At 30.4% G+C, this 27,715-nt stretch overlaps 1 protein-coding gene across 2 annotated transcripts; it reads right to left on the bottom strand.

Annotated features, from left to right (window-relative positions):
• Positions 1–718: 718 nt before the first annotated feature.
• LOC147073711 (putative inorganic phosphate cotransporter) lies at positions 719–27,715 on the bottom strand. Of its 2 annotated transcripts, none has more exons than XM_085944239.1 (12): positions 27,601–27,715; positions 25,759–25,883; positions 24,468–24,607; positions 22,571–22,750; positions 20,150–20,288; positions 18,671–18,891; positions 16,928–17,077; positions 8,246–8,378; positions 6,577–6,701; positions 4,150–4,269; positions 2,011–2,146; positions 719–813 (listed from the first exon to the last, which is right to left on the bottom strand). In XM_085944239.1, the coding sequence occupies exons 2-12, from the start codon at positions 25,826–25,828 to the stop codon at positions 764–766; spliced, it is 1,464 nt and encodes a 487-aa protein (XP_085800365.1). In that variant the 5' UTR covers positions 25,829–25,883; positions 27,601–27,715; the 3' UTR covers positions 719–763. The 2 variants fall into 2 exon arrangements, with proteins under 2 accessions (XP_085800365.1, XP_085800366.1); XM_085944240.1 differs by having other exon boundaries at positions 25,759–25,936; positions 27,601–27,672.

The following is a 27,715-nucleotide window of genomic DNA, read 5'->3' as shown; positions in this document are numbered from 1 at the left end:
TATGCAAAAAGTACTAACTCTAATATTCGCGTATCATTGTATTATCAATAAATATTGTAGATGACCGCCTTGTTTATAATTGAATATATATAATTGATATTTGTATAATTTCTGAGCAAAAAAATAGCGGAAACGTGTTACCGTGTTACCGCGTCACGTATGCTGAAGATACGGATTACGAAATAATCGTCAAGTTGGCAACCCAGGTGGGATGTAAAAGGTGGAAGGACGTATTTAAACTGCTTGACGTGCAGGTGTAGAGGTTTTCCCCAACTCTATAACTGACATGTATTTTTCTATGCTCATGTTTGAAGCATAGACAATAGCGAGTCGGAAATGACAGTTGTCTATAGATAGATATTCAATATTATAGAGGTTAAGGTTCCAAAATATCAAGTTAAAATGATTATGATAAACTTTTTCACGTAAAACATAGTTTAATATACTTTCATGCTATCTTGCCGTGTAATACCACTAGTGTGTGTGTACCATATAAATAAAATAAAAACAAGACAATATAAATACAAACGCATGCTTCCTTGAATGCTGCCCTTACAATATCTCATCTCACATACAAAAACTGAATATAAAATAATAACGGGGGTAGTTGACCAAACAAATAACAACTACTCCCCTTAAAACTATGGCATGATTCGGAGTGTATAGCCATTGGAAGGTAGTATCTATTTTATTGAGGGAGTAAGAGTTTCGAATAGTTATAAAGCAAACGCAATAATTTGTATTTTCGAAAAAGAGTTTTTATTTATGTTTTAAAAGATTGTTTCTCTGCCTTTTTGTCGGACATTTCGATTCCTAAAATTGAAAAAAAAAAACATCACTTAGTATATAATTTTATATAATCATATATTTAGATAAAATAAAATAATGTTTTTAACGTAATAGCTATGACAGCATATATTTTTAACTTTGACAGTTATCTAATTTTGTTATTAATTAAGTAGTATATCTAATAATGTCAAAGATACATTTTTATACCTATTGTATATTTTTTGAGATTCTTTTTATTTATATAAAATCGAGCTTTAATATTGTGACCATAGCAGTCCATAAATCCATGTATGGCGTGAATATGTTGATCCAAAAACATCAATTCTCATTCAGTTCATTTCACCATTCGTACGTTTGGCTTTCTGTGGTAAATCAGATTATTTGGTTTATCAGAATATCTTATTAAAATGTAAATTCTCAACAAACTAAAATTATTTAAAAACATTACTAATTTACCACAGAATGCCAACCTTACAAATAGCTGCCCTGACAATTGATATTTTACAATGTTTTTATTAGCTCATATTCTTTTTGTCCGGTGGTTGTTTGTCCAGTACAAATCTTGCAATCGATTTTTAACTAACTTCCCAACTAGCTAGACATTTGAAACTTTCAGAATATATCAAAAAACGATGCCGATGCATTATTTTAATACTTTTAGCCATCTTTAAGCAGAATTGAATTCATTTTCATTTAATTCTGTTTTGTATGGAAAGTTATTTCAGAAAAATCCGTAAAAAGAAAATTACTGGTTGCTATGGGGGTGGTCCTAGCAACTAAATTATTGATATATACGTGCGTTACTATGGAAATCAATATGAAATGTCAAAATGACATCTCAGTATTCTATATTTTGTTTGTTTGTTTATTTTTTTATTTACTTCATATCAAGTACAAATTTGAGCATATTGAGCATAATAATTCAACAGAAAATTTAAAAACGCTGTATATAAAAAGTTCTTTTAATCTTGTAATTATTTAGACTTATAAACATATTCACGCCATACAAGGAAATATTCTTAGAGGAAAAATGTAATTATATAATGTATCTAAAATCATTTCTAAAGAAGGTTTCTTATTTCAATTTACAACCTTTTTGATTTTTATTATCTTTTATTTATATAAAGATTTTCGCTTTAAATAGGTACATAAATTATCTACATTAACAAACTTACAAAAGACAATACTATAATATGTTTAAAAATGTGTTTATATAGTTACCCTTATTACTATCCAAGTATTCCGGATCATTCCATGTGACCTCTTTAGCAGATCCAATTATTATATAAACTAAATTTGAAGTAAAGGCAACTCCAGCTGATATCCAAAAGACTTTTCTCCACTGCAGAACATCATGCTGTAATGATACAATGAGATTGTAATTAATTTCAATATTTTTTTCATGTCATCACATCGTTTGTATCTAGTCACAAAGAAAGAATCTACTTATATAATATATATAATTGCGGCCAAATACTGATAAATCTAAAATATAGATTTGGTATAATGTTAAAAAATGACAAAGAATGGGCACTTTTCTATGTGTAATTTTACACAATATGTTCCAAAATTACAGAGATAAGTAAAGGTATATTAAAATGCCGATATTATGTCCACTTTTAGTTCGTTAATATTTATTTCATTATTGAGTTTATTTTTTAATAAATATTGACATATTATCGTTTTAATTTGAAAGTAAAATAAGATAAAAAAAAGAAACTAACATTAATAACTAATTACGACTGAAATAATAAAATCTGGATATATCGGTATTTGGAACAAAACACATCAATATTTTTTTATTGTTAATAATTGGTCATCACAACATAATATTATTATGTGTGTCTATTTTATTACTCTTATTTTAACCAAATCTGTCGTATATATTATGTACAAACATTATTTTTATATTTTAATAGTTAATTAAATAAATAATTTACTTATATTATTTATAACACTACAATAGGCCAATATGTCCAATGACAGTAGTGTGTATAGTAATAGAAGTGAAACAATCACAAACACCGAAGTTTCGAGAAATGAAATTGAAGATGAAAGGCCAACGATTTAAACCTTGAGATAAAATCAAACTGCGATGAAAAGTTCCCTCACAAATATAAATTAATGTATTATAGTTAATACATTTTCAAAAGAAAGAGTAAAGGAAATATAAAATATGTATAAAATGTATTTGATAATATCAGCTATAGTTAAAAATTCAATAAATTTGTTGAAAATTTTAAGAGATCTTTAAACAATATTTTTTTTATTTTTAACCCATACTACCATAATAATATTAAGTGTACCTACGATAACACACAAGAAATTCAAAGAAAAAAGGAAATTGTCACCGCATTTCCAACATTGAAAGACACTCAAAGACAGACTGAATTAGTTTAATGTTGGCACAGGCATCATCAATGTGTATTTTCTATGCTCATACTGAGACAGTATATAATATTATATTCTCAAATATTTTATTTGGACTGCACTATTTTTTTTTAAATATTTATATTCTTTTTAACACTACAATGGGCCATGAGGCTTAATGACAGTAAAGTTAGTAGTGTATTTTAACCAGTGGCGAGGAGTGGAGGTATACTGTTAAAATTCGACATAAATAGTGGACACTACACTTTGTCAATCATACTTAATTCTTTTCATTGAACTAAGAATACACTTTACAGATTGTGCTGGTTAGTTTTTAAAATGCAATAAACCTTCCTTAAACCAACTCATAATGGTTTAGGTATACTGTCATTATGATCGACCGACAAAATAATGAATACCTTTTCAGTCACAATTGTTTACTTTCGTTGAATTAAGAATACATATTATTACAGATGGTGTTAGTTATTTTTTTTAAATGCCCTTGCCCATGTCAATTCATAATCGATAAAAAATATTCTTCTATCTACAAAATATCGAAAATTTGATATGGTTTATTGGCATAATTTTAAATATTTTATAGATAAATAAATATTTTTGAGTCTCTTTGAATCCAGTATGGCTTGGATTAGACAGGGCTTAATTGAATTTTAAAATCTAATAAACACTATATACATATTGTAGTCTTAGTTCAATGAAAATAAATAAGTTTAACTGACAAAGTTTAGTATGCACTATTTATGTCGGATATTAACAGCCTACCTCCACTCTTCGCCACTGATTATAACTGTTAAACAGTACAGTACAGCAATATAGTAGTAGAGGTGAATCGATCCCATACATATCCAAGCTTTGCTAAAATCACATGTATTGTGACCTCACCGGCTCGATCCCGGAGCCCCCGGATGAAATTATGTAAATGGGTGTTTTGTATATAATCCTAAATTTCTGAATCATTATCACTGAACCTACCTCATCTGTGAGAACAAGACCTGCCGTAATAGGCGCCATGATTCCAAATAAATTAGATGTCATGTTGCATATCCCCATCATTGTTCCAGCAAAATTTGGTGCAACGTCTATGTGATTTACCTAAAGGTAAAAATGTCATTTTATATAATATTATGTAGCAGTGGCGTGTGGTGCGTAGATGCTGTGGATGTGGCGCACTCCTTAATTATTCTTGGACATTGATATTATAAAATCAACAAACAAATTTAATGATGTACTAGTTTTCCGATACTGTTCATTATAAGAGCCAATATGTTGTAGTGTGAAACCTTTCTATTATATATAATTCAAGTTGAAAGACTTCGATTTATTTATAAAATCTGTAATCGAGTATTCAGTAGAAATAGTGTATTTCAAAATTAGAACATCCAGCTTGACAATTAATGTTATAGCATCTCAAAATACCCCTTCATAGAAGTATACTTTTGAGGAGCACGTCCGATTTTAAAAGATATCACACGCCATTGATATGTAGGTATTTACATAACAGTTTAAAAAAGCTAAAATAATAAAGTGTGTTTGCGCCAGTTGTGTTTAAATCCTCGCCAACAAATCCAAAACCATGCTCATCTATATTTTTCCCGGGAACCTCCTAATCCAGTGCCAATCTGATCGCAAAACCAACAAAAACAAACAATTATACAAATACACACAAATTTACAGGGTAACCGCATGTCTGTATATACTGTGTGCTCAAAAATCACGGAAGGGAAGTGGTGACATAATGTAATCGTGACAGTGTGTGTGCGAGTGACTTGGGAACGGGACTGTCTGCTCACCATCAACTCAAGGTTAGTGCCTGGAGTTGCTAAGATCATCCTACCCATCAGAACAATCCAAATTACAGTTCTAATATGAAGAGGTTATTGCAAGACAATGATAATATGCAACAGACCCATAGTTTGGAGGAGATATGAGCAATTTAATGTTCTTGTTCGTTGTTCACATATTCTTGATCAACATCACTATTAATAATTGTCATATTACAACATAGACAACATCACTATTAAAAATCACTAACCTCATTTAAAATGTTTGATATATCGCACAAATAATTATTTTGTATGGAGCAAGAAGGCGTGGATAACTGACTGGTGTCCATTTTGACTGGTGTGGCATATCATAATATGTTATAATATTATAATAATATGGTTATAATATTATTATAACCATTTTTCTAGCAAAATTTGAATTAGCAAGAACAAGAACAAGTGTATATCATATAGAGACATCTGTGTATTTTTTTAAAAGTTTCTTTAGTAAAAAATGTGAGTGTGTGCCCTAGGAATTGGTTTTATCCAAAATCAACAAATTCATAATTAGTGGCATACAGTGGCGATGCGCCTTTGAGAGCGCTGGAGCGGTGAACACCTACCCACTCAATTTATGCGAAAAGTTTTTAGTTTAGTTTTTAAAATAAGTATTTCATTTATTAAAAGTGTTCTGATCTATTACCGTAGACATTAATTCATATACAAAAACAAATTGTAATAAGTATGTGTTTTTAACCGGCTATTTTAAATATAATATATAATAATTCACGCGTCGCGCTGGCATCGTCCGTGTGGTTTCGCTTTGCCAAATGCAATGCTATTCGTGAGCGCGTTCCTCGATCGCTCAAGCAATCATGCCTTGTAATGAGAATGAGTGCGACAGCAATAATATTCTTCTGTAGGTGATAGCGTGAGATGGCAATACTTCTTGGAGCGCCACTCACTGTCGCCAAGGCGCGTTCCATACTCGAACCGTATAAACGTATAACCAAAAAAAAGACTTTGTCAACGAACATTTTCACACACGGTTTATACGTTTGAGTTGCGCGAGCCGCTCAAGCCTCGTAAGACGCCCAGTAAAACCTCGCGAAAGCGGATTCATATTATTAATAATTATTGTCTGTTATTTACAGCTTGGATATTTTTTATAATGCTGATATTGCCTCAGCATTATTAAACATTATAATAGAAAAAAATCTTATTGAGACATTTACGAAAACGGTTTTACTATTAAACTTAATTATTTGCACTACTCCGATGACATCAGTGGAAAGTGAAAGATGTTTTTCCACACTCAAACGGATCAAGTATTTTAGCAGAAACACCATCACGCAACCAAGATTGAAGGCATTATATATGCTCAGTATCCAAAAAAGAATGAATTTGTGTCGATGAAAAACAGAAGAATGGATTTCTCATACAAATGAACAAAAACATAGGTACTTTAAAAAAAGTGAACTCCCAGTAAAATAACTCACCGATCGCCACTGGTGGCATATCATTGTCATCATATTACCTTTACAACATAATGGACGTACGAGGAATGATAAGTGTAGCGTGGAATGTTATAATAATAATATTACAATACATATAGAAAATAATGCAAGAACCTTACATGAAATCCAACCATTACTCCAGATTTGATGCTTGTAGTAATTACTAAAAGGGTAACAGCCAACGGCATATTTGTTTCGGGTACAAAACTAAGTATTATCAAAATCACCGATGCCCCCCATACCGCTAAAAATAATAAAACTTCAAATTAATGCAGTAAAGATTTTTTGACTGTAATTTATGTACTATTGCTTGGATTAGACAGTGAATTTTAAAAACTAACAAACACTGGTACTTAGATGGTTTTATTAGGTACCTACTTAGCTTCGACATTTCATTTTTATTTAAATATTACAATACAAATAATAATCATTGACTGCAGGTAACTAACAAATATGGGAACATGAGAGAATTATAATAATACAATCATTTGCATATCGTCACCTGAATACTACAACTAGATAACTCTGATTTGGTCATTGTTGGGAAAATGAAATTTAAACTTTACTCGATTAACTTAAATATAGGCTAAAAATAATATTTAAATGTTCAATTGTATGAAAAAATATTGTAGGTAATATTTTTTTAAGCACAAAATTAATACAGTTCCCATTCATTTCTGACTTACCTAGTTTTATCATTTTGTAGAGATGGAAATGTAATAAATCAGTAACAGTAAGTAAATCAATTGCTATCTCAAAAACAGTGAAAATCAAGTTATCTAGATGTAGTATTGAGGTAACGAATTATATAAATAATGTAATATAATATTTCAACCATAATAATAGAACATACATAATTTTGAAAACACTTCTGAAAAAATGTATTATAACTAGACTTAGGATTCTTAGGTATTTAAATATTTTTTTTAAACATTTAAGCCCTATTTGTTAGCACCTATTTTTGGATAATTATTACATATTTTTACATATTCTAGGTTAAAGCGCATATTTTCACATAAACACAAAATTTCAATGTTCTTAAATAAAAATACTGGACTTCAAACGCTGCATAATATTAAAGCTGTCTTGGAAAATCCATCAGATTCCTCAGATGTTTCAATTTTTTCTACTTCAGAAATAGTTTCATTTACACACGCAATAATAACATAATATGTAGAAGTGGAAAGGAGTTTTTCCGTGTATAAAAATTTGCTAAGATCAAATCGTCAAAGATTCACTTTCGAACATTTGAAGCATTATTTTATTATTTATTGTAATAAAGCGTTTTCTATTTGTGAATAAATAATAAATTAAACTGTTGAAATATAATATATATGATTTATTGTAATAGGTAGGTGCTTGTTTAAATTTTTAGCACCTATTTTTGTTTTTTAGCACATATTGATGAAATTTCAAAAACATATTTTCCAATGATATCTACATATTTTAGGTTATTCATTTTTTAGCACCTAAAAATCCTAAGCCTTATAACCAATATAATAAATCTTTTTGAAAAAATTACGACACCCCGCAGGAATCGAGCCTGCATCTCTCGGGTATCGCGCCCGCCGCGCATAGACCACTATGCTAAAGCTATCATACTAATTACGACAAATTTTAACTATCGGCTGTTATAATACTCTCTGAAGCGCTTCCGAAATTGAGCTACGATTGGCTATCGACTTTTGTATTTTAAATCAAAGTAGGTATTACTTTAATTACTAGCCGACAACACGGATTACTACAAGATATATATTATACTTCATAATAATAGAATTCAATACGTACCAATTGTGTTCGCAATTTTTCTTGCTGCAGTTAGAGAGCAAACTTGCCTATTGATGAAATAGTCAGACAAATAACTATAGATAAAACTGGCCAGCCACATTCCAAGAAACGGTAGGGCAGACAAAACACCATTCTGAAACCAAACGTAAAGGAAATATTATGTCGTATCGTATTATTTTCATAATTTCCGATGCAAATGAAGCATATTATTAGGTTACAGTGACGTCCTGAGGGGGTAGGCAGGTCACGCGTTGTATAGGGGCGGCACATTATAAAGGGCGGCGAATAAATGAACAAATACAAATATTACAACTTTTAAGAGGTCGCTTCATTAGAAAGTATTAACATATTGGTTTAAAAATAATCGAACTATTAAACTTTTGGCAACATAACTATTGTTGTCTCATAATACCCATTGTAATACATATTGTAAAGGCGGTTTATCGCACAGCCAAAATTACACAAGAGTACTTACCTAAAATCAACACTGTTTGAGTGTAGGGTAGGTGGAAAAAGATTTTGTGTGTATATATTATGTGTGTATATATTATGTGTATAAATGAGTCGGGACCTAACAATGTTTCAGACAATTTGAAACAAAAAAATGATAAGGGTCAGCAGCATTCTAGGGCGGCACTTTGCCTAGGGCAGTGGCGGCTCTACCTTAAGGGTTCGTAGGGACCATCCCCACATCGTTATCTTCTCAAAAATATACGTCCGATATTTTTATCGTTGTCATAATATACCTACTAATTACATGATTAAATGAACTATTCAGTTGATTTTATCCATCTAAACCCGTCGCAATTTACAGAGATATTTATTATTATTATCCAAATAGGTAAAGCGATGATTGTAAATTATGTAATAACATAATGATGATTACGCAGTATTAAAATCAGTAATTAAATTAAATACGTCTTATTTCACGTACAAATTAAGAAAGCTATGGCGTCTATTTTTCACTGACCCATCAGTCCTATTCCGTCGACGCGTACAGATCTCGTTCTACAAAGATTGTGAATCCATTAGCGTTAGTATACACATACTGGGGAGCGAATCAAAAGACCCCTAGGTAAGTAAAATGCTCGTTGTATCTCGTTGTTCGAAACTGATAATATTAAGTCTATAATAATTATTATTATAAATTAAGTTAATATTTTAAAACACGCTTTTTAGCTGTGAATAAGTAGCGACTCAGATAATCATATTATTATTTGATAGATAATGTATAAAATGAGATAGTAGGTAGGTATGTATATTTAATAATTAATGGATAAACCGCACAACCTATAAAATCGTCGACCCGCCACTGGCCTAGGGCCGTCAATATTACCTGAATATAATAACTATATTATTATTTTCTTGAATTATCCGTTACTACATCTTTGGACTACTAATAAGTACGTATTCTTTAAACAAAACATAAACCACTGATATTATTATTAAACATACCATCAGTGTAATCTAATGAAAATAATTATTTTTGGTTACATGATGTGATTCTAAATAAGAATGAGATATGTTGTTATTTTTACTCTACACTTTCGTGATTGGAATTTATGGTTTCTATTTTATTTTTTATCGGGGGGGGGGGGCTAAAATCAGTCAGTGCAGCGAGCGTCTACGTATCTAAGTCCGCCACTGATCTACACTACTTTATCACAGATCCTCTTAAAACTATTTTTACACTATTTCAAGCCTGTAGACAGAGTTAGTAGATAATAAAAGATAGATAGATAATAAACCATACAACTGTTACCACTCGCACTGTTCTTTGTATGGAGATTTCATGCGATAATTAGGTAAATCGGATATAAATTAATAAGAGGTTCTCACGGCTTGATTCAGTCTTGATTGGCAAGGACACCGCTTCTGTGTTTGAGTGCTTGCTGTTAAACCAGTCGAAAGTTTGGAGTTTTATGGAAACTTTGCTGGTAGCAATAACTTATAATTATTATATTTTAAATTTTTGTAATCAATATGTAACTGTTTGTTTCCTTAACAATACAAAAAAAAAATTTTTTTTAGTACACACAAATTAATATTCTACAGAAGATTAATAATATTTAAATGATTGTTTAGAATTTATAGTAAGTATTTTTAATGTCATGAATTTAGAAAAAAAAACCACAACATATTAGAAACCTACGCCTTTTTCTATCCATATTGAGCTTTTATAATTATATTAACTATATTTATATGTCAACTTGAAAAATATTTGCTTAATTATTTTTTTTTTTTGAGACAATATTATAAAAAAATCATCACATGAATTAGACAAGATATGATTATTTCTGTAAATTAATATTAAGTATTCTTTTACATATTGACTGTTTAATCTGAAAACCAGCCATCTGCAATTTTGACCGAAAATTAAGTCTTCAACTGTGTACAGCATCATAATATTATTAAAAATGCCAAACACAGATGAACACAACTATCAGAAAATGACAGCATAAGTTTTTATACATAACCTCAATCGACCGTCAAAGATACATAAAATCATCTATCGAAAAACATTATAGGTACCTAGTTGGCGGAACTAATATTGTGTTAATATACTGAAGAAATATTAGGTTACTAATTGTATATTTTCATCTTTTTGTGCCATATCCGTTATCAGACGTCGGCGATATCCATTGCTACCTAACTCTGAATAGGCAATGGGGATGAAGTGCTGAGCTTAAGCCAAATCTGAGGTTCTTAAGCTAGGACGTTTCTATTACCAGGGCCTCATCTACCATAGATCTCCTCTTCAATGATAATATACATAAGGTGATACCTATAGTCTAGGGATGCCGCATTATGCGACCAAAGTATGCCAACTTTCTTGTTATTTTTTTGTCTTTGATTATTTGTATTTGATTTTTTTCATCTTCAAGATCACCTCGACATTTCGACGGCTTAATCTGCAAACCAGCTAACTGCATTTTTGACCAAAAATGAGATTTTGATAGAATTTTGTTATATAGTATGTTTTCTATGCTCATACAAAATTTTAAACTCCTAAACCTTATAAATAAGTGCGTTATTAGTCGTCAAAAGCAAAGCAGCCAACGGAAGGTGCCAAATTTCCAATATCGTAATTGAACAACAACAACTTCGCTCTTTATATAATTTCTCTTCATATATAAAAGGGAAGCTAAAATAGTGTACCTATTAATAAAATTCATAGTGCAGCTTATTTGTAAAAAAAACGATTTTCAAATGCATTTTTGGAATTGTTAAATTCCGCTCGAGTGTTAAATTTATTAAATTAGTTTTTTCTCCGTCCTGAACAATTTGCCCAAATGGAGTTAGCCGGTTTGCAGAGTAAGACGGTACTTCAGTGAAACGGCAAATAATTTTCAACTACGGGTGCGACGAAATTTTGCACTCGCTGGCTGGTCGACCTGTGAACACGTCAATTTGTTTCATGATGGCGACGGGGGTATTAATTCTTAAATCGTGTAAAGGTTACTAAAAAACCTAACACATTTACTTGAAATAGAAAACATTTCAATGAATATATTATTATTGTTACTAATAGAACAATAAACAGAACATTAAATGGACGCATGTTGGATTTATATGATAAAATATATTTCGTTCGGCACGCGTCATTTGCACAATCCGCGCATCACCTAGCCACGATCTTTTTAGACCATGCCTCAACTGAGGTAGCCTTAAGCAGTCGATGATTGTTTATTTATACAATCTTCAGAGGATATTTAATAATACATAGCAAACAGATTACCAAAATTTTACTTTGAAAAATCGAATAAATAAAAGCGATAATCGTCTAACTTTTATACCTTTTATATTGTTTTAATAATATTATTTACCTATTCATATATTAAGTGTTTCGATATTCCCAGTGATTATCACTCTCAGATTAACTTCAATTTCACGGCCAACTATCTCGTAGCATTTCTGTATATAAATCTATTTATATACCTATTATTTTTTTTTATCATGTCCGATCCTAAAAAGATCATAATATGGGACTATAACAGAGTGGCCGTTTTGTATTAAAATATTTTTGGTTTTTACGAGAAATGGACATAGCCACTTGCTCAACCTATTAGGTCCTTACTCTGACTCCAAACACAAATTAAAAACCGGTTGTGTATTTGCCAGACCCAGGATTTGAACCTGGGACCTACGACATTTTAGGCCGAAGCTTAAGCCGCTCGGCCATCATGGGAGTATAAACACCATTGTATAATTCCTGCCTCTTTTTTTGAGAATTTTTTCTATAAATCAAATTGAAATAATTATAATATAATTTAGAATGCATTCATATTATTGATATCAATTAGACATATTGAAAAGTTTTTGCCTCGAGGTTACAAAATAATATACTTCATACAGAGTACTATTTATTTTAATACTACTGGTTTGTTGTACACGAACTTGTACACAAAAAATAAACCTTTAATATTGTCATATGTGTCATTGTCAACCTCAATAATTATTATTTTTAGTTAAAACCGTGATTTCTGTGGATCAGTGTTGCTATATTATATTAATATTCCTCGGCCATATACAAGCCTCTCTTGTCTTCTCGACTCGCTGTATCTTTAGTTGAATGTTATGGTTCGAATTATGATTAGGAGTGCAACCTTAGTATAATGGGATATCCTATAATATATTTATTATTTGTATAAAAGAGGTAACTATATGTATGCAATATTTATTAATGAAAATGTATTCAGTATTTAGGCATGCAAAATTTCCAGCGTTTTCTATCACTACCCTAAGCCATTGTGGAATCTAGGATTTGGCAATTGTATTTATAATAAGCATGATAATCTTATTACATTCATCGGGGAATTTAATCCTAATTCGCATAACTATCTGATAATTAATCTCTCATTATTCGAAATCGTGTCGCGTATTTTTTATTCTCACGAAAAATGCATATTATTTTTTGCATTCAAAATTCAACAGTTAAAATTTCACGATTCTACACCACGTCCTTGTCAAAATAAGCAGTGAGATATTAGTTAAGAGAGTATTAGTTAAGTAGTCAAGTACATTTTTGTAGTAATATTTTAGCAAACTGTCTGCTTGTTATAAAATTATGATTCTTAGTCATTATATTATTTTTAACCTTTTCAGTAAATTCGTACTTTCATACTCTCATCCGGATATTATTTATATAATATAGATTATTTATTTCAAAAATATTTATCGCAAATTCAGTGTGTGATGATAATTGATATGGAAAGATGTAGAAAATTCTTTTTTTTTTATTTTCCGGTCTCTTGAAGAAGGACTTCTTGTCAGGCTGGGTGATTATATAATATTATGCCTTGCCCAACGGAGTCGCTATGTTTTGATCGTTGAAATGATACTGTATGATATATCCATGCATAGATTATAAATACTTTTAGTACACTGATTTTAAGTACATAGATTATCTCATTATTTTCAGTGTGTTCTTTTGGTATATTTTTCATATACTGTTATACTGCTTGTAATATGTATGCAATATTAAGTAAATTTGAAAGCAAGGTTGTATTTTAGATATTATATATTATTATGTATTTCAATTACCTACCTACATACTGTCCAAACATAAAACAGTGTAGAAAGACAAAACTAAATTAAATTAAGTTGTTAATGAAGTTTAAAATAATAATGAATGAGTAATCGAAAGGTATTATTGGTTCATGTCTGTTGCCAATTTAAAAGTTTCCATAAATCAATACAATAATGATTATTGATTTATGCCAGTGACGTATAGATATCATTGTCTGGTCACCTGAAGCACTAGAAAAGGCGTTAGTTTCTGAATAGTAAACTGTTGCAAATATAGGAATAAAGAAAAGCAAAAAAAACTAGACGCCAGTTCTCCATAGTGCATCGACATATATGATAATAGCAGGCTTATCATTGGCGGCGATGCTTTCGAAACTATAAAAGTTGTTTTTTTCTTTGGTCTCTTATGAGAGATTCAAATAACCCAAGCGACGAAATAAATCGCTGAATCAACGTCAACAACAGGTACTATTTTCGCATCCAAAAACTTCTGCAGAGCAGAAACAACACTAAAAATATCTTCTGCATTGGTTACTGTGTAAACGTGATAAGAAAAAGATAAGATATCTTTAGGAGAGAGCCCGGAGAAGAATCTTTAGTTCTAATAAATAAAATTGCATTTTGCGATAGAAGTACAATGACAGCTCCTCATTTGTTTCTTCAAATTATTTTCCCCGCCAATTCCAATTTTGAATTTTTACGACAGATCATGATAAGCATTGAATTCAATTTTAATTCGATGTTATTTTGTTTGAATTGAAATGCTGTAAGAATTAACTATTTTCATTTTAACGTACTGTAAATGTCATAGTATAATAATTAATTTGATATTGAAAAATGTAATTGTTATTAGTTTGCTAACCAAGATAAACGTATATCTATCAACGAAGCTATCTGGTGCAAAGCCGGTAGGTAGGTACTTCAGTTAGTCATTTATAAAAATCATGACGAACTAGTAATAATTATTATAACTTGCTATGTTTTCTTGAAACTATTTATGACTTTTGTATGCTACTGTATGTGTGCATGAATATTGTTTTGCAGTCAACAATAAATTTAATGATGACACTGCGTAAGAGACTAAATTAAACTCACCGTTTGTGGGTATATATTATGGGTCAATGTTAGCAATATGTTAACCTATTTTTTACATGTCATTATCTTACAAGCCAGTACGTATTTCGCATGCAACTATTTTCCAGGTAATAATGCCATTTATTTGATGTAATATTACATTTATTATGTAATAATTGACAAATGGCAAATTAAGTAGGTATATAAATTACGATATACAACCAGGGCTCGAAATCAACTGAAGCGTTCACGAATTCTTCGATAATAGCATTCCGTCTCGTCAATAGACTTAGGTATATGTTTATTTGATAATATGTCCAAAAATAGGATTTATGACAGTCGCAAACCATTGAAATTAAAATAAACCAATATATTAGTATTAGTATAGTATTCTTTAAACTTTTGAACAGGTACTTGAAATTAATTCAAAATTCGGTCTATTGTCTGGGGTGTTTTTATGCCTCAGCAAGGCTATTCTAAATAATCAATACGGTAACACGTTTCTGTTATTTTTATTATTCCAAAATAACACGGATATCACTTGGAGCAATTTTATAAACAATGAGGTAACTCAAATAATTATTGTTAGCACAGTTAACAACATGTCTTACTTGATTCCTATAGGAATCCAATTGGACGAAAAAATGTTAAATTGGAGATTAATGGTATTCATTTGGAATCAAGTAAGACGTGTTAACTGTGTTAATCAACAACATTTAACAGTTTGCGGTTAACGCGGTCATGGGCAGCCGTGAAAATATTACGCCTGACAGTTAAATTTCCGGGATAGTTAACTGCCTGAATACGACATAATATCATATGTATCACTGTTTTTATTGATTTTGGAGTTAAGAGTGAGATTACTTTAACTTTGATATGCTAAAGCTTTGAAATGTAAATTATCAGACTATTACATTAAACGGTATGCATCAATGCATCTCATTCCGTCGCTAGATGCAACTAGTAGAAGAACACTCCTTAAGAATCGCATTTTATTTTAAGAAAAAAATATTACTACATATTCACAAACCAAAATGTCTGCTTCCATAATAATAATAATAATAACTTGTAATTGATTTGAGTTTTGTACAATTCCATTTGAGTAATGTCTTCGATCCGGGTTTCGCATTTCGGCATCTTCGGGCACTATGCGCACTCACCGTAATTAAATACTTACAATATTTTTACCATCTTTTAACGTATTAAATTATTATATAAACATGAATTAACTTTACTGCATTCGTTGCCAGTGTATATATGCCATTGGTGGTTGCGCAATGTGCCTGAAGATGCCGAAAGGCGAAACACGGGTCGCAAAAATGACTCAAATGTAATAGAACAAAACTAAAATCAATCAGAATTTAAATTCAAATTACAACAAGTAGGTCGATAGTATTATTGTTTTAATAATATTAATAATAAAGATATTTTATACTTCCCGGTTTAGAAGTTATAATTTTATTTTTTCACTCAAATGGTTAAAAAATAATACCTACTTATTCGTTAAAAATGATTAGGTTAGGTTAGTTTACGTACTACTACGTAATAATATTGTCTAGAGACCTACTTCAAGGTATTTAAAAAAATGCCCTGTTTTAGTGTTTTAAGATTACCTTTATGTACATACAACATTCAGTAAATCCATTCTACACACGGCACTATTAATTTTATCGATCATAATAATTTTACTTGACTAGTGACATCTATATGGAAATATATAAACTGGACAATTCATATTATTTTGACAAAATCATGTAGGCAGGCTGGAATCTATAATATCTATATCTAATATTATACCTACGCTTTTTTGGTACAGATGGCGGTAGTAAAGGTATTTAAATCATAAATATTATACAAAGTTTAGATGCAACGAATTTCATTGTATGTACTTACGTAAGTAATTAATAATTGCATTATTTATTTTGTACAACGTAACTTATTAAAGTCTAGTTTTCTGCATAGTAAAGCAATACTATTAGATAGGTATTTTTTATCCGTGGAGAAACAAGAACGTCTATAAATAACTTTACTTAGGTACTGAAAGAAATATTAAGTTAATAATAATAATACTATACTAACTGCTTTCAAATTGACCTTCATGACCTTGTTGAGATAAGAAGGGATTTCTGTGAAGAGGGTCAATTGCACCCAAGCGCTTCCCATGTGGGCTATGGCCATACCCCACATTGGGACGCATGTTAAAATCTTGGACCATGGCACTTTCATTGGCTGAAAAATTCGAAAATAACGATTATTATTGTCTTATTGTGTAATCTGAATGGATATATTATTATCTATTAAGTATTAGAAATTCAATATTTAATGTAGGCAGATAGGCAGATTTGAGTCGCCTAGAGTCAAAACTCACATTTTTCATTTTTTAGTTGATAACTCCAGTGATTCTAAATGCACCAATCTATATATTTTTTAAAATGGATATCAAAAATCACTTTTACAAAAATTATTTCCTAAAATTAATTTTGGGTAAATTATACTCTAATAGGGGCCTATAGTGTTTCGAATCGATTTCGGTTCGAATCCTGGGTCTGGCAAGTACACCTATTGTTTTTCAATTTGTGTATGAGTCAGAGTATGGACCTAATAGGTTGAGCAAGTGGCTGACATCCATTTCTCGTAGAAATAAAATCTGTTAATACAAACCTCCATTCTGTGAAGGCCCATATATCCTATTAGGATCGGACATGGTCGAAAAGAAAGAAATTATACTCTGGGCCTAAGGTCTTTCTAGCCTTAAAGAAAATCAAATTTCTATTTTCTAATTTCTAGGTACTTAATAAAATCAAATCGACAATGTCACTCGTTAATATTTATGATCTTTCACTATTTTGTGATTACCAAAAATAGTGCTCTAGTGTTTTTTGCGATTTATTCAAAACTTGACTTTTGGAGAATGTGAGTTATGACTCTTCTAGGCGACGCATTTATTCTAAAACCCTTATATGAATGCAATATTGCACTGGGTTTTATCGATTATAATCTATAGTTATATGTTACAATTTTAGGTATTTAATGCGAATGTTTTTAATAAATAATTTTATTATTAGCATCAGAGGATTTTATACATCATTGTAGTTAGGTAGAAATATAGATACCTACTTAAAATAACGTGTACCTATTTATCACTCCATCATTCGCTTTGTTCTCTTAAAGAAGGTAGATTTTAAGGGAGGTGTTAAATAACTATATCTTTTTTTTGAAAAAGGTGCAGTGGGCCAAACAAGTTTAGGAATCTCTGGTCTGGATGATAAATAGGTTTATTTTTCCATTAGATTCGAACCTGCGACTACGGCGCTTCAAATACAGGTATTATAACATTATTAATTAACCGCAAGGCGTGAAATAATATATATTTATAAAATTAAAAAATGTGTATAACTTGAAATCCTTTTTATTTATATCAAAAATCTAGCTTCAAATAAAAAGGATTTCAAGTTATACACATTTATATTGTAAATATAAAAAATATTAAAACTATCAATTAGGTGGCCAAAAATCTCTTAAGCCTAATAAATATGACCATAAAATGTAATAATAAAATGGGGTCCTGTGACAAATAAATAACATTTTTTTACAATTTTAAGTTTATCTTTGGCATAAAATAAAAAATATTTTTATTCTTAATGTTTTCAGATACATATTTATTAATTAATACAGTTACAAAATATAAATTATCAAAAAAATGTCTCAAATTGCAAGTTTCGTATTATTCCGCTAGGTGCCTCTGGTAGGTAAAGACATCGCCTTAAATATAAATTACTTGACATGAAGCTTGAGCTGAAGCTAGTTAATAAAATATGTCACCTTTTGTTTGTTTTGTTGACCCAGCGATATCTGAATGTAGTCTCTTTCCTCTTTGCTGATACTTTTATGGACTGCAGGACTCTCAGCTCCGTACCAAAACCAGACAAGTCCTACGAAAATATTGACGGCGCCTGCGCAGTAGAATATTAATGGCCAGCCATAAGAACTTGCTGCTAGCACCCCAGACATCGGCATAACCAGAACTGTTCCAAACATTGAACCTAGAAAATAATATACGATGTTTATTGTTTTATTTTTCTTACCAGAGTTACATGACCAAGTCAGAAACGTTGCCAACTTGGCGTTTTTATTGCCACATCCAGAATTTTCAAATGGCCATCTAGTTTGTAATAGTATAGTAGTAAAAATAGTACTAATGTTGTTAAATTTAGCGTTTTTAGATATCATAAACAACTTAAAACATCATAAAAAATCCAGAATCAGAAAACTAGATCTACTTGAAAACCATCATGATGGCCTTTTGTACCTACCATATAATATATTATTATATAATATTGACCATGTCCGATGCTAATAAGATCACACGTACCTCCACGTAGTGTTTTTACGAGAAATGGATGTTAGCCAGTTGCTCAACCTATTATGTCCGTACTCCAAACACAAATTAGAAAACATTAAGTGTATCTTCCAGATCCAGGATTCAAACCTGGGACCCACGACTTAGCACTATTTTAAGGATGACCATATTTTGTATCTTCATTATGTTTTAGTTGTTTGATTAATTCATTAGTTGCAAAAAATATTTTTTTTTTACCATGTCCGATCCTAATAAGATCATATGGGAGGTTTGTGTTAATAGATTTGTTTTTACGAGAAATGGATCTTAGCTACTTGTCCAACCTATTAGGTCTATACTCTGACTCAAACACAAATTGAAAAACAATAAATTGAATCTAATAACAAGTATTTTCCGGATTCAGGATTCGAACCTGGGACCCACGACGTTATAGGCCGACGCTTAAGCCGCTCGGCCAAAAAAAAAACAATAAATAATTAATTACTCATCTTTGCTTTCTTAAAAAAACTACGTTATTTTTTTTTTTTGGAAATATTAGTTTCACCATAGTTTTGTTTTTAAATTTTAGATGATCTGGAATTATTTTGTCATCTAGGTAATTTTTAACCCAGCATCTTGCCAGACCTTACTCGCAAAGCAAAGTAGAGGCAATTTTCGCGCATACATCGATGTAATCACAGAACAGATCTGAGTTCCCTAGATGTAACTTTTGGCGACCACATTTCAACATTACGCTCTACCTTGCTCTCTGATTTGGCAAAACGCAACACGGCAGATTCAATCAGCAAAAAAAAACTGAGTCAGAAGTTATGTTACGCGTAGGTATAATATGGTCTGGCAATCAGACTAAACCTTCCGATGATAATTAGTAGCAAACTGTTGATAGTGACAATTAGTTTTAAAACTGGCTTAATTAATTTTGAGTAATCTTTTGATATTACCTCCATAAATATACGTGCTCAATCTTCCTCTTTCGTTTACTGGACTCCACTTCCCTTGAAGGGTATGCAAGCTCGGCAGCAAAGATCCTTGGCAAAGCCCCTGTAGTGTTCTACATGCGCATACAGCCTGCCATCCAGCCTACAAAAGTATACATTATAAAACGACGAACATATTGTTAACTTTCCTAGTCGAATACATCGAAAATATATTACTAATAACCAATGACCCTAAAACCCTGCTTTGCTATATATGGAGTTTGTGTTAAACCATTGTAAGTATTTATTACCATAATTCGTTTTTAATTTTTATTAATGCAAGTTATCATTTTAAGTACTGGAATCCTAAACCTGGACTGTCAATACAAACAACACAAACAATGACCCTTCAAAATCATCCCGTCCCCCGCGCCACACTCAGTACATATTTGCACATTCAGTAATTGTATTATTTTACCACGTTTTTGTTATCTCGTATTCTTGTTTGTCCGGTACAGATTTTTTCTCGTGCAGTACAATTTTTTTCTGGTTTGTCCAAGATTTTTAACTAACTTCCCGACTAGCTAGACATGTGAAACTTTTAGAATATATCAGAACACGACGACAATGCATTCTTTTAACCATTTTTGCCATCTTTAAGCAGAATTGAATTTACTCAGTTATTTCTGGTTTGTATGTTTCGGAAAAAAATCATTAAAAGTAATATATACTACTCACTATTGTTGCTAAGTGGGTCCTAACAACTGAATTATTAATATATACGTCAAAATGACATTTCTGTATTCTATAATATTTATTCAGTATGGTATATAAAAAGTTCTTTTTGTCTTGTAATTATGTTACATTTAGGTAAGTAGGTAAATAAAATTCATGTGATATTTTGTACATGGAATTAATTCATGGTGTTTATATTTATTAATAAAAAATATATATAAAATTTCTAAATTTGTTTCTTTTTCGTTTATATTAATATTTTTATTAACGACATTAAGATAGGCATGCTGTTTGCTATTTTATTATCTGTAATATAATTTTATATTTTTTTAAATATTTTTTACACTAATTAATTTAATTACTTTAATTTTCCCCTTTTTTGTACGTGGTAAAAATAATATTTTTTTTATTTCCTATCCTAGGTAGTTGGTTACATAGTAAATTAAGCATGTTATGATTTATTCAGTAATAATATATTATGACTCTTAGATTATGTTATTTCTGATGTTTATATTTTTATATTATGTTTTTATGTTTTATTTGTATTTTAATATCATGTTATTTGTATTTTAAATTCCGAACGAATGATTTTGATATCCACTCATTTTCGACAAGATTTAAAAATCAAAAAAAAAAAAAACAATAGAATATCTCATATTTAGTCACTTGAATACAAATTATGTTTATATAACTATCTCTAATATCAGAAAGTGACATTTTTAAAACGCATTTTTATTATTATTTGTTGCTATGAATTTTAAAAGCCATCAGTACTTAGTTTTTTCAGAGCTTAATTATTAGATTTCATAATTAATTATTGCTTATCGAAATGCATGTATAGTGGGCAAGCTAAACAAGCTGCTTTAAAGAAATTCAAATGCAAAATTTGAAATACCACTATAGGGACCAATTTTATTTACATTAGCAAATAGAATATATCACAGCTAACCACATTTGCTCCCGTAAGAAATTGTTCTGGGTAGCTAGTATTATAATATTATTATGGTCGTAGACGATTTTTTAAAAAATATATGTACCTATAGTAATATATATATATATATATATATATATTTATGTATAGTAGGTAATATATGTAATATTTTTTTATAACACCAAATACCAATTTTAAAATAAATTTGTTCGATACTAATAATTTCATTCAAGATTTTTAAAATAAACGAATAAAACATTTATTTTAATATCATTCGAATAACGAACTTGTGTAGAATAAGTAAACCAAAAGACGTAGAAAAGTTCACTATATTATAATATACTTATTTACTAATTTTATTTTTCTTATATTATATTTATCTCCACATGGTCCTACACCACATTACGTTTGATCCCATAGGGAGAAAATGTACTGGGCTTTTTTAATATTATTATTAAATATAATATCCAGCCATACAAACTTATTATATGCCTATACTATGGTGATATCTGGCATTGGGTCTCCAATTAATCGAATAATCAAATCACATGACATCAATTTCAAGGTATTTACTATGTATTATAATGCAAATGAGCTGAGTGAATGGCTAACACTTCTGGCTTAAGTTTGTTAAGATACCCTACACTATGAAGGGTTATATGAATACGTGACTAGATCCAAAAATAGTGAGTTACCATTTTTATACATAATACTTACTTTCACTTATACCTAATAAGATGTACGAGTATGTTCGATTATGTAATAAAAATGTGTCTTACAAATCTTGCAGCCCAGGGTAGGGTTATGGCGATTAATCCATTAGTTGTCAGTGCAAAGACCATAAGGTGTTTTGCTCCATATTTGTGAGCAAGGTGACCTCCTGGTATCTGCATACAAGTGTATCCCCAGAAAAAAGAACTAAGTATGAGATCCTGAACGTTTTTGTTCCAATCGAACGTCTGAAAAAATAAATATGATTTAACACATTTTAGGCCAGAGGGTGCGTATTAATTATAAAATTACATTGATTACAAGTATTTAAGTACATAATATAGCTTGATATTATTGATTACAATTAGTATTCATTGGTTATTAAAGGGGGTTGTGCTCATATTTCATTGTGGAAATAGTAATACGCACCAAAGAGCGGAGTATTTATTTGTTGGTATCATAAAATAATGTGAAATTATGTAATAATTGATATTCCTCCGAGTTTATTCAATCACAAAGAATACCCTACAAGTCCAACGTTCCCTCTAATTTTTCTATCGTGTGTGCGGATCATCAATGCACCTATGCAGGGTTGGTGTCATCCGGTGCGGTAAATTTTCATCCCCCCCCCCCCCCCACAAACACACACATACATTTTGTTTAATGACACGTCAAAAAATTCTTTTTAATGACTGCATTAATGCATTCGACGAATTCGAACGCATAATTTTATAGCCAATAAATACATTATTTGACTCGATCGCAACCAAATTTTTTGCGCTCAGCGATCTCAATCCTATTCTTTTGTTCTTCGGATATTTCCGTCATTATTTTAAAAAGTCCACCTCTTTTCAAATATTTCAATTTCGTAACAGCATTTCGGTGTATTTTTTTACTTAATTGCCTTTAAGTTTAATATACAACCTCCATTCAATCCACTTCTTTCCAGACGTGAATTTATTCTCCTTGCATATTTGCAGCGGAGCATATGATGCGTTTGACACAATCACCTGTTTCCGAATAAACACATATACCTATCACAAATTTTTACTTTTTGCGAATGCATTGAAGATGGCATTTCTATTTCGACGATTTCGACGAGACATTCCAATTTAAATTAATCGCAGGATTTCTTCTTAATGATCGCATTTTAAATATCATATCCACTCCTTTTTAAAATTTGTATATTACATATTTTAAGTACACTGCTTTTTGGCACGAACATTTTTACCGTATAAAAATATTGTAAAAACTGTGATGTTTTCACAATAAGGACTACTATGTCTCTCTGAAATCGTGCACGAATCACTCCAGTAGAGAAAAATAATATAATATACACACACACATTGTGGACCACCACACCACACATTCCCAATGCATTCTGTAAAGTCTAGAGCAGAGATGGCGAACCTTTTTACGTATACGTGCCAAAACTTCCCAAATAATGTTTTTTGACTGTCTGACGTGCCGACAAAAAAAAATGAAAAAATTACTATAAGAATTGAGTTCTTGAATATTATTACTATAATACCTACTTGGTTTGATTCTTAACACACAAATTGGCGCCAAAATTTCTCGGATCAGTTATTTTTCAAGATTATCAGCTGCTTGCTATTTTTTATAAGTACAATGAGACCTGTCATTTATGCATGAATTTCGTCGTTTCCTTTTGCGCATCGATTGATAAATTAATATTATTGGTAAAACTAATATTATTAAAAATACTAGAAATAATTAAATATTAGAAAATACGCATTTTAATATTATACCTACTTAGTATATATTTAGGTATTTCTAAAAAAATATCTTTTAAATTATACTTATACTTATCTATTTTTTTTCTCTTCAACACAAAACATTCGCGTGCCATGCAAAATCATCTCGCGTGCCATAGTTTCGCCATCCCTGGTCTTGAGTTTATATCCAGCATTAAGAGTATTAAAAAAGGGAGAGAAACATATTCACCGTAATTCCTGAATCTTCAGCAGTGGTTTTGTCAGTCATGGCGACTATAGCAACGCTCATTGTTACCCTCATTCCATATCCAAAAGTTAGGCACAGGAACATCAACAGTGCTTGTACATGACGAACGCCTAAACCTAATTCTGAACAAAATAAATCGAATGTAATTATTTTTTCAGTCTTTCATTTCAAATAACGTGAACACGGCGACCATATTTTCATACTTGCTGATAGAACAGATTTATCTTCAATTACATTAATGGAACAAAATGTATCTATAATATATCAGTGAATCCCAAACGGGCTCTGCGAGAGTTCTTACCCAAAAACTCACCCAATACCAAAGGCCCTATACTAGGCTATTATTGAAAGCCTACTTTCAAAGAAAAATAGACTAAAGATGTCATTATAAAGTTAAAAAATGTCGCAATTATTATCTTCAAGTATTGAATTTAGAATTCGTATCAAAGTGTTAAACTGTCAATTCATGGTGGAACTGCATTGTATTATTTGATTCACGTGACCTCAGTCTCGTCCACTGAAATGTATGCAATACATTAGGCTTGAAAGGGTAGGCCTGAAGCCTTTGCGTATAATAATATTGTCTATGACCGCAGCTTTGTCCAAAATAATTAATACTACAATAATTTTAAAAAAAATCTATTGCATTCAATCATATATATATAAATATACTTAAGTACGTTGTTTATGTACATGTGTAAAAATATTTAAGAAAACACATAATTTAAATTCATCGCTCAATTTTATTTCGTCACTGTGTAGTTAATTATTAATGTGTACTCATTCATCAGTAATAATATCGTAATATCTTCTTATTTCCCGTAAGAATACTTGACAAGTGTGCTCTTTTTCTCTTATTTTCACAGCATACCTCTCTTTTTTGATTTCTTAGTCATACACATTTTGATTTTTAAATAAATATTAAAAACATTAAAACTATAGTAAATTAGTTATCAAAAATATTTACAGTAAATTAGAGAAAACTTAACAAAAACTAAATTGTAACAATACCTAAACATGACCATAGAATAATATTATTACGTACTTAAGGGTGATTATAATCGTATTAATAAATTAAATGGGTACCTATACATATTATCTTATTACCATGGAAACTTTAACTAAAATATCAAAACGGTATAAGTGTATAAAATATACAGGATGGTGTTCTATTTCACAATTGGTGTTAAAGACGCATTAAGACTAGTTGTGCAATTCAAACATATGATTTTTTGGCTTGGCAGGGAAACTGGCAAAAAATATGTTATATTACCTTTTGGAGGGTCATTATCTTTATCCACTGACGCGTACTCACAATTTTTATCACTTATCACTTTACTCATGTTATAATATTATTATTTTTATAAATGATTAATAAAATAAACTACTTAATATAAACTAACAAAAGTATGAAATTGAACTGTTGATTATTGGCGGAAAGCTATTACGTACTATTATTAGGTATAAGCGGAGGAAATCGGTTATTATTAATATTAAATTGTGTTAATTGATAAATATCCAAGATGAATGTGATGCTAATCGATTGTAATAATACATCAGCCATGTTACTTAACTCATTCGCTGCTGACTATATAATGATTTTTTAATAAGCACCTTTAAAATGCACGTTAATTACATCGATCGGCCGCCTGGTCATTACGCGCATGTGCGTCTTCAGCGTCCAAAGTATTAAAGACATAAATATGGATAGTAATGTTGGTGATGCTGACATCAAAAGGAGAATATTGCAATGGCATAAAATGACATGCCGAAACTGCGCCCAATTTGGAAGAGCAAACATATTACCGAAGTGACTAAAATGCATCTATTCGGACGATCGTAAAGGAAGTTGGTTTGAGTAATTACTTCTCTAATTATTATACAAAAATTGTAGACACCTTATAATGTAGGATAAGTAATTCAAGCTCTGTAGTATCTGGAAGCTCAAAATAAAATTTATGTATTCAAATAAAATCACTATAGTTATGTAAATAACAATTTTCTATGTAGGTACAACGCTTTATTTAATTTTCTTAGTAAGATTCCATTTTGGTTTAAAAATGTATCTATTATATACTATGTAATGTTATATATTAGGTTCTTACTATTAGAAAAAGTAGATCGCGGAGGTTTTTTCTCTTCCAAAGTAGATCTTATGTAAAAATTAGTTAACAACTCTGCTCTAGAGTCTAGTTAATAAATTATTACGAGAATACGTAGCAAAACGTTGGGTATTAAACTTAATTATTGCTTATTTATTAGTCAAAATTTCAAATATGTAGATATATTTAATTTAAAAAAATTAAACATGCATAAGTACCAAGTATTTAGATTTTTATGAAATAATGTATTTTTTTATAAAGTTTCTTAAATGCGGTTTTAGGGGTCAGACACGCAGCACTGAAGTTGCAGCATGTCGATGTAGGTTTTACTTAGTAGAATATCCAGTTGAATAAAAAAATCCGAGATTCAAATAGGATACATTTAGAATCAAGTAAAACCTGCGTCGACTCGCTGCAACTGTAGTGCTGTCAGAGCCCTTACTAGGTTACAGCTAAAATTACAAATTTCCCACTCTTGTTATAGATGACAGTAGTGTGTTTTTTTTACTAAATTTTAGTTCCAGGATTATATGACTGGTAGTTACTATTTAATTAAAATTAATCGATTGTCTAAATTACGACTGAAATCTAGAGGAAGAATTTTTAGATTCACCAACGATATTTCAGATCTGACTGTAATGAAAATAATTAAGAAATGAATTGAGAAAAAGGATGGAAATAATAAATTAATTATAAAAACCGAACGGAGTATTAAAACCCAAGAGTAATTTTGATATAATGGGGATATTATGATGTTCCCATAAATCACGAATGTGACTTTGATAAATTTTCGGAACAAGTATTGATGATTTATCCGTTTGCTGCGTCCAGTTGCATCGTCAACTTCACTTTTGAAGCCAAAATCGTGGCCAAACAGTAACCATGGCGTGGATCGGATTTTTTTTAACACAATAACACTAATACACTAGAAAAGCCTACATGGAATTGAATAAGATGTTATTTAAAAAAAAAGACGTAGCATTAATATCAGAATAATTATAATATTATTATACCACAGTATTTTATTTAAATTATTCACTAGTTTATTCGTGTGACGTTTTACAAGTTAAAAATTGATTTAGTGTTACTGGCTTGATAAAGAGGCAAAAGATAATTATGTTTAACTTG

The sequence above is a fragment of the Rhyacophila brunnea genome, unplaced genomic scaffold (genome assembly GCF_057557595.1).
Source record: "Rhyacophila brunnea isolate RB1 unplaced genomic scaffold, BYU_Rbru_1.0 scaffold_17, whole genome shotgun sequence".
NCBI classification, from domain to species: domain Eukaryota; kingdom Metazoa; phylum Arthropoda; class Insecta; order Trichoptera; family Rhyacophilidae; genus Rhyacophila; species Rhyacophila brunnea.
Note: the sequence above shows the minus strand (reverse complement) of the source record. Positions and strands in the feature narration are given on the sequence as shown.